This window comes from Enoplosus armatus, chromosome 9, assembly GCF_043641665.1.
Source record: "Enoplosus armatus isolate fEnoArm2 chromosome 9, fEnoArm2.hap1, whole genome shotgun sequence".
In the NCBI taxonomy this organism is placed as follows: domain Eukaryota; kingdom Metazoa; phylum Chordata; class Actinopteri; order Centrarchiformes; family Enoplosidae; genus Enoplosus; species Enoplosus armatus.
The window spans coordinates 23,635,961-23,648,458 of NC_092188.1; the positions used below are offsets into that span (position 1 = coordinate 23,635,961).

Consider the following 12,498-nt stretch of genomic DNA (forward strand, 5'->3'; position numbering starts at 1 on the left):
AGCTGTGCACATGTGATGTATGATGTGGCCAAACCCAAACCATTTATCAGTAAACACAATGTTTAATCTTGGATGGAGATAAATTCATAAAAAAAAAATACAAAAAAAAAAAATCTGACCCGCTCTAAACTTTTATCTCAGTGAGATTAGATGGATTACGAAGATACATGTAGAGAACTAAAAATACTGAACTGGGTTTCGAATACTGAAATCAGTCTGTTTTGAGACTGATTGTGAATTAGCTCTCAGTGGCTCTGGCTGAAATTCATTCCCACCACTGTGTGACCTTCACAAGAAGCTGGTCATTCAAGCAAACCCTTGAAAAGTTCATTTTCATGCAGTAACAGCAGATGATCCCGAGACATGTGGCGATTATTCACCCCCCCCCCCCCCAACATTATAATCACCACTATGCAGATTTAAAACCCCACAAGAATGACTAGCTGTGTGTGCCTGCGCTGGCCGCTGTGCACACTCTGATTGTGCTTCTAATGTCACTCGGAGGCTTTGCGCCGGCATGCGGTTGAGTTTTACCAGATCACCTCTGGTAACATCTCACTTCTTCTTGTGTTTGTTGAAAATGCGGCCATAATGGAATCAGATCTGCAGACATCACATGAACAGATGCATTGCTTGGAGGCTAGAACCATGTGCGTGTGTGTGTGTGTGTGTGTGTGTGTGTGTCTGTGGCTCAGACAGCTGCACAGTCGTTCAACACAGTGTGTCGAGAGGCAAACAAGAGCCAACTGTCGCCATGGCCACGGGACGAGAGATTACATTTGTATGTGTTGTGTGTGTGTGTGTGTGTGTGTGTGTGTGCGGGCGCTTGTGGCCATGAGAGTCACCCCGGTCGGTCCCTAATTGGCCACTGGAGATCGGAGGCTGGGTCACACAGCGTTGTGAAGCCTCGCTGGCCCGCACCACCGCTGCCGAACCCTCTTCATGTCCGTCTTCGCCCGTCCCCTCTCCTCCACTCCAGCTCTTCTCCCCTCCATCAGCTAACACTGATCTGCAGTCCCTTTATTCATGTTCCCTCTCAAAAGCCCTAATGAGCTCCCAGAGGGCATGGCTGCCCTGGCAGAGCTGCCACTCCCACTCCCACTCCCACTGCTGCTGCTGCTGCTGCTGCTGCAGTGACGGAGTACAGTGAGCTTTTGGTAGACGGTCCCATTGGTTCATTTTGGTGGTCAGGTTTGCTTCGCTCAACAACTGTGTGCGCCTAAGTGTTGGCGTGGAACCTGCTGCCGTTCCAAACGGTTTGGGCCAAAGTGTTGGAACACAGAGCCACATAGCTCAGATGTCCAATGTTAATGTTTTTAGGGTACTCGGTGGTACCGACTCCTGAGAGCCTAAGAGCAGGTGGTTCTCTTGAGAGCATTATCACAGAGGATAATGAGTGTATTATGTATCCTATGCTGTTGGCTAACACTTCTCATCGTCATCACACAACGTTGAGAGACAGCAGGCACCGTGGGCTAACTATGTTCGCTACAAATGGGCTTCGTGCTAACCCTTTAGCCCCGACCACGTTCTTTGTTTTGGTCCAAGGTTGAGCAAGACCCAGCTTGCTTCAGAGAACGGCAGAGACGGTGGGGAGAGGGTTTAAAGCATGAATGTGGTCAACGCGTGTAAACACTGCCTTGTCACACATGACGGGGTCTCACCTGGTTTGAAGTGAGGCAAAGAGTTGACGCCAGGCCAGGTGTCCTCAGATGGGGTGCCGATGACCTGAGGAAGACACAGAGAATGGAGGGGAGAAGGTTAACGGGTGAAGCAATGTTTTGGATCAACTCCAGCATCATTTCATATAAATAAAAAACCCAGTTTACCATCTTCTACATGCCTTCTATATATATATATATATATATATATATATATATATATATATATATATATAGCCCCACTGCCCGTGCAACAGTCATGATTAGTGCATCTTTTTATGGAAAGGCTGGCGGAGTTCTCACGCAAGGCATGCCTGGGTTTATGATGACAAAACCCAGAGCAGCGGACATGCCTTCCACATGATCCATCACAGCTCAGCAGCATAATAGTTTCCAGATTTCCAAGTTGTCTCTGATCTGCGGCGCAGAGCGGAAGAGCTGCTCAAGGAACGGCAGGATTCCTACCGCCTGTTCAGGGCGCAGTGCATGCAAACTACTGGGTGGAGGTGAGGCGTGGGATCGTTTAGACATACATTTTGGAATGGCTGAGAGACAAAGAAAAAGAAGAATGAAAGCAGCGGTCGAGGGTATTGCCTCCACAACAGAGTACCTAGGCCACATACACAAATAGATCCCCAGTCAGAAAACACAAAATAATATGGTTAAAAGGGGCACGACCAAATTGAAATTTGAAAAAACACCAACAAAACCAAAAGGTCAGAGGCTTGTTTGGCGTATGTCTGCCTGTGGCTGACACAAATGGTTGTCATATTTGATGCAATAACAGTTTAACGCCACTAGAGGGAAGTAACGCACCACAAGGGGGACCTCAGTGATAGTTCAGGAAGGGAAGTCTGCAGAGAGAAGAGTTCAATTTAGAAGCTCTGCTACTGAACTTCATTTGAAAATGCTGTGGATGCTGTCTCAACACATGACAACGTACTTCACCACAGTTAAGCAATGAATATAGTGGGGGCGGTGTTTAGTCCACGCGTCCTCTGAAGTTCAATCACAGATCTTGATTTGACCGCACATTTTATACTACTTATGCACCTTAAGGTCTGGCGTGGAGTTTCAAGGCTGAAGCTAACTATCTGCCTTTTTTGTGTGGCATGATGGCTCATTGGTCAGTGCTGTCACCTCTTGAGGGCTGACCACAGCCTCTCCCTGTGTTTGCACACTCTTCCCATATTTGTGCGGTTTTCTTCCTCTAAGTACCTGCCACCATCAACATGCCCAGACAATGAAAGGGGGTCTGTGGGACAATTGGCCAGGGCAGACGCACTTTCACACCTAAAACAACATTAACTGCATTCGGAGGTGCGCCGAGGGAAGGAGGAGAAAATGGACACTCGGTGTTGCACCTTCCACCTTCTGCAAGTAGTCTTCTGCAGACAGGGGAGGGGCAGGATGAGTTATGAAGGAGGGGGAAAGGTTATGGGAGTGTTCCAGGGGTGACATGAGGGGGAATGGGGGGGGGGGGGTATGTGAGTGGATCTCGATGTGGTTCACGGAGCAGAAATCGGCTTGCATTATTGATAGAACAGTTCAGCGGGGCTTTGAAGTGAAGAGAGGGAGTGCTGGGTGGAGGGTGTGTTTGGGGCTGGGTGTGAATGTCAGAGTCTTTATGAGGACATCGGGTGGTGGGGGGGTGGGGGGGTTGCAGCACAGTACAGCTGGGGGTGCAGGAAAAGAGCTGAAACGGCACAGCATCACCAGACAGCGGTACGTTTCTGGTTGTTTTGCTCTGCGCATGTAAGAAACAATATGAGGATGTGTATAAAAGTGCTGAGTCAGTGACCTGACCTCAATCAAAGGAAAAGTAAGTAAGATCAGATTGAAGGTGAAAGCCCCTTAAACATGCAAGGAGGCAGAGCGTCACCACGTTTCACTGACTGCAAAAGGGTTCAACACCTAATATTCAGCGTGACGACTTCATATGAGTTCACATTGCACTGTTTTACAATGGCTTCTGAGCCATGGTGGAATATCTAATAGTCGGTGCCTTGAGCAATGGGAGAAACGTCGTGGTCAAAGCAGAGCGGAAAAAGCAGCAGAATCAATGAAGAGCAGTCACAATCATGGCTTCGCCCGGCACTGCACTGCAGCGTATAGTCAGACCCCCGGGCTCACAGCAGTGACACATCTACAGTGCCCGTGATGCTCCGCTTACCTCATTTGATGGAGTTGACTTTATTTTGCAGACAGTGCTATTCCATTTTTATTTCAGATTCTTTTTTTTTTACTATTGATAGGCTGCCTTGGCCTTAGGCATGCAATTGTTTACTGTTCGTGAAATAAAAAGGCACTTTGGAATAATATCGGCCTTGTTGTGTCTTCTTATTGACAGAGTAATTGGTCCTTTTATTCACTTAGCTCTATAAAAGTTAATTAAATCCTAGCGTCAGGACAGACAGACAGACAGACAGACAGCTTCCTTGGACGCTGTCCCTGGTGGGGGGGGGGGGATAAACTGAGTTTAAGCAGAAAACAACAACAAGACAAGTTACTTGTTCAACTACATCCTGTCCCCTGAAACTGGGAGACCATGTATAAAAGGAGCTTCATCTGATGTGAAGCATGTGAGCCGCCGAACATCACACTTTAATGCCGAATATAATGTCGTGAGCTAATTACTAATTACTAGAAGAATCATTACGAAAAGAATAAAACACAGTGGTGGGTGAACCTGACGAAGCTGGAATACATCGCAGGAGTTAGCTGTAATGTCACAGCTATGACGCCCGTTAACAAATCAAAGCCACATCAGATCCTAACAACTGTAATTACATGCCTTCAATCATCATGGAAGTGTTTTCACCCGTGTTCATGACTCAAACACACACACACACACACACACACACACACACACACACACACACACACACACATTCTTCCTCTGACTGACTGGTCTGGAGATGCAGCGAAGGTTGCTCCGACAGGTGGTAGCTTACATCTGAACCCTCGTCCATACCCATTTTCTACATCCAAGACGGGATCTTTAAGGAAGGCTTTAAAAAATGGTTCTCTCCTGTAGCATGAGAAGGACCACGATGATTATAATAATTCTACATCTGTCACTAAAGAACCGACTCCAATTTGACCTTTTTCCAACGAGAAAGGAATGGATGAGGTCCACGCGGCCTCTCGGGGTCATAAAAACAGACTCTGCGAAGACTCAAAGATGAACTTCCCCCAAACGCCCTGTCTTCAGATGACACGTGGGTCATAAAACAAACCTCAGAGTTGGACTCGAACGGAAGTGAAGGGACAATTGGCCAATTTACTACAGGACCAATATGATAACTGCTAATTACTCCCACAGTCCAGGACTTGGGGTTGACTCACCGGGAACTCATACGAGAACAAAGAAACTGGCTTTGTAATGCAAAATCTAATGTGCACTAATTTATATTTCTCCCCCAGGAAGAATGTGAAGCTTCGGGACAACGTGCTGATTTTGATGCCGGTACAACAGAAGTTTAACTAACTAACTGGACAAAGAATCCAGATAAGACGAAGATGAGATGTCCCTTTGTTTAGCTAATGACACAGGAAATTAGTTATTAGTTAAAATGCCAAGTTTCACATCCCCCCAGAGTGCAGATGTGTCTCCTGTCTCCTGCATGACCCGGATTAACACTGTCTACCTCTGTCTTTACAGAAGGTGTGTGGTAACTTTCAGCAACTGAGTAGGCCAACCTTTTAACATGGAAGCATCAGACATGTGATCAACTTAATTACCTCCATGAATTCTTTTGAAAAGAAAGAAAGAATTAAGAATTAAGAAAGAGTGGATCTAAGGTGGAAGGGGCGAAGTTTCATTCCGTTGACGTCGGACACCGCCGCCCCTTTTACAGAAGACTGCAAAACAAGACGACACCCAAAGATCACGCTCGCTGAACGAGAGTCTGTCGCCGAGTTTCGTTCTTTGGTTCAGCGCTGACGGGGTGTGCGCGGGACTCTCCGAGTCGGAAGTAAACCTTGCTCTTAATGCACAACCGCGCAGAGGCAGGATTTTGGATTCACTCCCGCCTGTGACTCGAGTTAACTCGCTCAAAAGAGAACTATTCGTTTGTGAATCTCACCTCACTAGTTTTGTCTACTTCCTCCTTGCAAGGATTCGTGGCTCTACAGCAGTACCATGCTACCCCCCCCCCCACTGCTGTAGTATCTGTCAGTTAAATGTAGAGACAGGCCATGTTTGACTTTTGATGCTGTTGTTTCTTTTCCTCCTCTCTCCATATCCTACATGGAAAAATCTCTTTTGCTGGGACAGTGAATCCCAAACCCAGCACAGACGTGGGACTGGACACATGAGACGGCATGTTGAAAGGCAGGGCGTGGCGATCCATCAGGCAGGGCCGGGCTGGCTCTGGGTGCGCCAGTGTTTGGGGGGGGGGGGGTGTTGAAAAACTGACTGATCAAACAGAGAGAGACTTCTGCCACAGAGGATTTCCTGCGAGGTCACAGGTCACGACCCTGAGCTCTGCATGCATATTCTACTGGACATAGATACTCCGACCCCCCACCAGCTAAGTTGCGGACCACCCAGCGGGCCAGACACAAACAGTACATCTGACCTTCACACAGGAACCCCTAATTATATTTATGTTGCCAGAGAGAGAATGAAGAGATTAGAGAGATCTGGGTAGTCACTGCGCTGAAAGCGGGTCCGACAGACTCATCACAGTGAACAAGACAGCTGACATAAACAATGTGATACACAATTTCCAGTCCTTAAGTGAAAGTCGGTGTGTTTCAGGTCACACAGCTCTGTTAAAACAGAGAATGACAACAATGCTGCAGTCCACCACAATATATATATATATAGTATTTCCTTGCCGCTGTCGCCAAGTGCTTGCTCATGGTGGGAACTGTTGGGTCTCTGTAAATAATATTATAAAGAGTCGGTCTAGACCTGCTCTATACGTAAAGAGTGTGATTTGGTGCTTTATAAATATATCAGTTTTAGGGCCCCAGTAAGTCACGACAGTAAGCCAGCATGCACAGGACTAGGACCTTGGAACTGGACGACCTAAATGGAATGCAGCCATTATTCATGTTATTAATTACACCTGCCGTTCTTTAAAAAAACACTGGCAGTTTGTCTGTGGGTTGCTCGGTATGGCAATGAATATGTAGGTGACTGCAACTTTGACAAATAACCATTGGTTTTAGTATTAAAGTCGCAGAACTTTAGTGGTTTTAGTTGTCGCCAGTGCCGGAATTGGACCAAAAAAGGTGCCAGTACCCTAATTTCGCAGTTGATCATCATGATCATCGCACATGTCTTGGATATATTTATACGCGTATGGTAATATATCCCTCTTCAATAAAAAACATTTTACACAGCTATTGATCCAAATCAAATTCTACACAAATATAATATTATATGCTAGGATAAAACCAACCGAGAATATGATATCTGTTGGCCTACAGATTCAATTGGATGTTGACAAGGAACACCAAAGGCAAGTCCATAATGTATGGGCGAGACTGCGCGATGCAGTCACAGCAAATGTCACCTTGAAGTGCAGCGTGTCAAATCAACATAAAGTGAGTAGAACTGACAAGCTTCCTTTATCCTTTGGTAATTCAAGATCCCCCCCCCCCCCTTTGCAAGAACGGTGGATATGTATAAATGAAGGGGAGGAAAGAGAAAGCATGAGAATAGTATTTAATAATTTACTTACATTGTTGCATTGGCTCAGGCCAAGCAGATGAATTCCATATAAGACCTATATTAGGTCTATGGGAACCCTCGTCAGTTGCTTAAGTGTCTTGCCTAAGCCTAACCAAACAGACCAACAAACACTAGCCAATCAGAGGCAGAGTAGGGCGGGTTTTTCGTGGAATGATGGTGAGGGGGGAAAAAAAATCAGGCGTTGCGTGAGTGTTTAGGGTGCGCACCTAGACCAGGAGGTGGCGGTGCGCAATAAGAAGTAAGGGTACTCATTTGGACAAAAATCAGAAGTGCCGGTACTCAGTACCGGTGAGTACTGGTCCATTTCACGCACTGGTTGTAGCAGTTTTAATTCTGCTATGCTTTAAATTCTGTTCCTTAGGATTCTAGGCACCTTTGGGGAGGTGCAGGTTTGCAAGTTGCATATGTTCCCTCAGAGATCTATCCCTTAATCCAAACGTAAGTGCCAGTACTGACCCCAGTCGCAGCTGTATCCCATCCCTGCCTTATCCACATTCCTACCTCTACTCTGTCTTTGTCCTAACACTGACCCCGGCCTTCATCTCCTTCTCTGCTCTAAAAATCCCGGTCAAATCCATAGCCAAGCAGATCGGAATCACCTCCCGGCTGGGGTCAAACAGATCAGAACCAGAGCCAAGTGGATCAGCTGTCTCCCACTGCGACCGGGTGGAATGTGTTCAGTAAGCCCCGTCTATCCTGTTTGGGTTTCAGCAGATGGATGCTCATGTCACTGACACAGCGGCTGTTGGTGAAATGGCATTATTTATCTCCCCCAGCAGCCTCTTGCTCTCTCCTGAGGGAAGATCAGCTCGCATATGCACCGGCTTACTCTTCATGGCAGGAATACACTCTAAATAAACAGGGTCTCTACAGAGAGAAGATGGGTATTTACCATGCGGGACCCTTCTGCTGCTTCTGGGTCCTTTTACAAAAAGGCGCCTTATAGCGTCATATTCTTTTTAGCAGCATAAGCATCAGTGAGCCACCCCGCAAATTACTGGGTGACATGTTCCTTTATTACCATGAACACACACATAGCAGTTTATTTGACTCAATCCCACGTACACTGTCCTGATGCCGGAAATAAAGCTAGCAAATCCATCACTGAAAACAGTCCCCAACAAATGCATCGCTTATGTCCGTTTGAGTAATCTTTTTGTTAAAAACTACAGCAATCAGCTATTTCAGGCGACTATTTAACCTTTTTTGTAGGAGCCATATCTAGCGTGCACGTATGCCCCAAATTGGGCCAGTAGGTGTCTCAAGTGTGCTTTGGGTTGCAGACAATAAAGGTATGCTACGTTGTTGGGCTGGTGAAACGTTTGAATGTAAGGAGATTTGTGGACACTGAAGACAGCAATAAATATTCCAACAAAAAGCATGAAGAGGAAGTCAGAGTTATTTCATTACACATTACTAAGCGGAGCTACGACGGCCGCATCAACAATCAGCCTGTCTCTGCAGCCCCTCAGTGGCTTAAAGTTTAGGACGCCTGGTTTCTTAGTCAGAGTGGTAGATGCCTCCCAACATGGCGCTGGGGGCAAGCTCAAGTGGCTGCGCCTGCGTGGGAATGCTCTTCCGAGCGGCACCTCTCTTAAAGATATCCGGGAAGTCCCAGAAGAGAGCCCTAGGCAGGTGGCTGGCAGAGCCTCCTTCTCATCGTCAGACACCAAGTCTTCCACTGGAAAGAGAGGAGAACTGAGAGGCGAGCCGGCAATGGAAGGAGGCAAATCAGAGGACTCAGCATTGCCCAGCATTGCGCCTCCCCTCCAAGCCGAGAGGGTCCAAAAAGGGCCAGGGGCTTCTTTAACGGTGAAGCACAAATGTTTAGCCCAGCCGCTGTCATCATCATCCTCCTGAAGCGCTGCGAGGGTTTCCACTTGCCACAGTAGGGACGACATTGCCCAGAAGGAGTGCCAGTCCGGCATGTCCAGGGCCGAGGTACGTCTCGCAGCGAGCGTCGTCGATGAATACCTTTTCTTGCGAAATGTCCGGTGTAATCGATAACGCTGGCGTTGTCACGAGTTTATTGACCGGAGGGAAAACGTCCCTAACGTGCCGAGCCCTCCCATTTTAGTCACAGCATTGAAGGCCAGGACCGAGTAAACGTGTTCGGCCATTTACAGAGCCAGGTTCTTCTTTGCCGCTAAGATTTTTGGAACGTGTTCTATTGAAGCTATCAGAAAAGGGCAACACGTACACACATATAACCACCAGGGTGTGCTGTGTGATAGCCCCATGGCAGAAAGGTGGGGGGGTTTAAGGTATACACACTACATTGAAAGGAAAACTGCGACATTGCGGAGGCAAGCATCTAGAGTCATTATTCAGACGGTTCTGCAGCATGGCAACAGGAATATTAATGAAACCGTCCTGTAAGCTAACATCTTAATTGCAGTGATGCCCTAATCTGATTAATGACCATAATTACGTTATTATGATCACATAAACTTGTTGGCGTAAATAACAAGGCTTAAGCACAGAAACATAAACTATCATATTATCCATGGCTGTCAGATTGGCGGGGTTCATATTTCACCGCAAACAGCTATTTCAGTCGCACTAATATAAGGAGGCAGCTCTTTGTCTTGCAAGTATAAACACACACACACACAGGCGCTTGTACGCCAGCACACTCACCTCACCTCTGCCTGACAGGCTATTTCCTGTAGATAGACCTGTCCATATTCATATAGTCCCTCCAGTGGATGTAATCTTTTGTGTGGTGACAGCTAGTTAACCACCTGAGCCTGGCCTGATCCGCCCCAACTTAAATTCACACAGACATTCAGTGCGAGTGTGTGTGTGTGTGTGTGTGTGTGTGTGTGTGTGAGAGAGAGACACAAAGCCATGTTAACACTTATCTCAAGAAAAACACCGGCCAGAGCAGACTGTGTGCCCGTGGAAAGCCACGGCCATTTCGCCGCTAAAGACACTTCAGCATGCGTCTGAAAACAGACATTTTGAATAAATACGAGCATGTATCGGCGTTTCGCTCACCCTGACGTGCACATGCAGCTCTGAAGGAATGGCGATAAGCCCGGGAAGTGGCACAGCCTTAATGCTGTCAAGGGTAACAACACTGTGGAGGTGTATCAGAGGGGAAGGAAATGTGAAGTAGGGAACAGAAAAGCCAAATTTGAGGATTTATTCATTTATCTACTTGCCACAGGGGCCTGATTCAAAGTTTAATTGTGGATGGACACATTAATGACGAGTTGGGGTCGAGGCGGGGTGGGGGGTGGGGGTGGGGGGGGTAGTTGCTAAATGGGTTTTAAAATACAACACATTACTTCCACCTTGGTGTCGAACAGGACGGGACAGTCATCATCACGGGGTTAATGCCTGCAGTGAAAGATACAAAGTGTTGGCGTCTCTAACACTGGGGTAACTCCGGAGAGGATTTAAATCACATCGAGACTTTGAAAAGGTTGGTCATGGAGAATAATCACCAAGATGATTTGTTTCAAGCCCCTGCATGTCCAGACTTCTTAAAAGAGACTGTGGTCCTTTGAAAGTAACGAGCACGAAGACTCGAATGACTGCTCCAGTTAAAGAGCAATTCTGCTTTACATTATTATTATTATTATTATTATTATTATCTTATTTTTTGTTATTTAATCCTTACGATAGTGCTGCAAAGAGCTGCGCTAAAAATTCTAATACGTTGAACCACTTGTCATGGATTTTTATAGTTTTTACGGGTCTTGGGGAGTTCTGCTGCATATTTGTGAGAATGACCGAGTCATGAAAGGCTCTCCAGTGAGCTGTGCGAGGGTCACTCGAGTCAGCGTCGGTTGCGAGCTCACCAGGCCTCTGTGGCCTCATTCACCTCTGCTCGAGGCTTCAGCCGAGGCTACATTAGCCGCTACTAGCATAACCCAACCAGATCTCCAAGGCTGTATTGGAGACCGCCCACTATACTAGCAGTACATACTGATTTGGCGGGAAAAAGTAGCATGTAGTGTGCAGTATGCAAACAAAAGCTAAACATGCAGTATGTGAAAAACACCCGGATGTCGTACTGATTCGGAAAAAAAGTACGTCGTTCGTGCTGCGCGCTGATTTTATTCACTATTAAATGTGCACTGAACAGCAGCACATGCAAGAGGCCCCCCTCTTTTTGTTTTTTCCTGCACGAATGCAAACGCCCCATCGCGCTGAAGGCTCGGCTAACATGAGGAAAAAAACTCCAGGCCACCTCGTGACATTCCAGCTCTGCGGACGCTGTGTTCAATGTGCCGACTCAACTCCTGGCAGGGTGCCCTCTCAGGCGGTGATGGAAGCTGACCTTTCCCTTCCTCTCCTCAAACAACATGGCCTTTAAGATGCTTCTGACTCCGCATAATTCATTGATGGTGCCATTTCACACAAGCCTCTGAGGCTGCGCATCCCAACTCTGACCCGTCTGACAGCCCGGCAGCAGCACGCAGGGCCGCCGAGCGAGCAGGGTGGATGGAAATGTCAACGGCGGGCCCGATCTTGACAGGTGGGCCGGTTTTGTGATCGCACATTGCCTCGCCGAGCCACAAGCCTCCACATTTCCATATTCATCTGACTCTTCTACCTCTGGCTGACAGCTGAAAAGACTCTAACACAAAACGCGGAATGTGATTTGGATGAGAAACTGCAAAGGCTAAGTTTGGCCCGGAATATATTTATAGTGTTGTGTTGTAAACAAAGGCACATTTGAATAAAAGACGATCAAAGAAAGTTAGTGTTATGTTGTGTTATGTTTCTATGGAAGTTAAGTTATAGGAACTCCTGGTATTTAAATAGGACTGTCCTTTAGTAATGGCTTTTATAATGCAGCACCAGGTGAACTGCGGGGGGGGGGGGGCTTGTGTCTCTGTAACAGTAGAGTTTCTACGTGTACAATCAATGTGATTAAGTGTCAGTTGGAGCAATTCATGTGTCGGTGTCAGCCCAGGTTTAACAAATCCACCTTCTCAGACTAGTCACGTTGTTACAGACTGTCCCTGAATGGATCTACAGTCACGCCAAATCCTTTTTTTAAAATTTTTTTAATCAGGGATTCTCTTTCAGGCTCTTTGTTGAGCCTGACTGTCATGTTTTTGTTGCGCACGTGAAATTCTCCGGTGGACCTCGATGACGGCGCCAGACAGTAAA

The 12,498-nt window shown here is 46.9% G+C and overlaps 1 protein-coding gene across 1 annotated transcript in view; it reads right to left on the reverse strand.

Annotated features, from left to right (window-relative positions):
- The window catches only part of cdk14 (cyclin dependent kinase 14), a 149,789-nt gene that overhangs the window by 44,586 nt on the left and 92,705 nt on the right, over positions 1-12,498 (reverse strand). Inside the window, exon 11 of the mRNA XM_070911678.1 lies at positions 1,665-1,728. Coding sequence (XP_070767779.1) covers positions 1,665-1,728 — 64 coding nt within the window. The remainder of the gene's footprint in view (positions 1-1,664; positions 1,729-12,498) is intronic.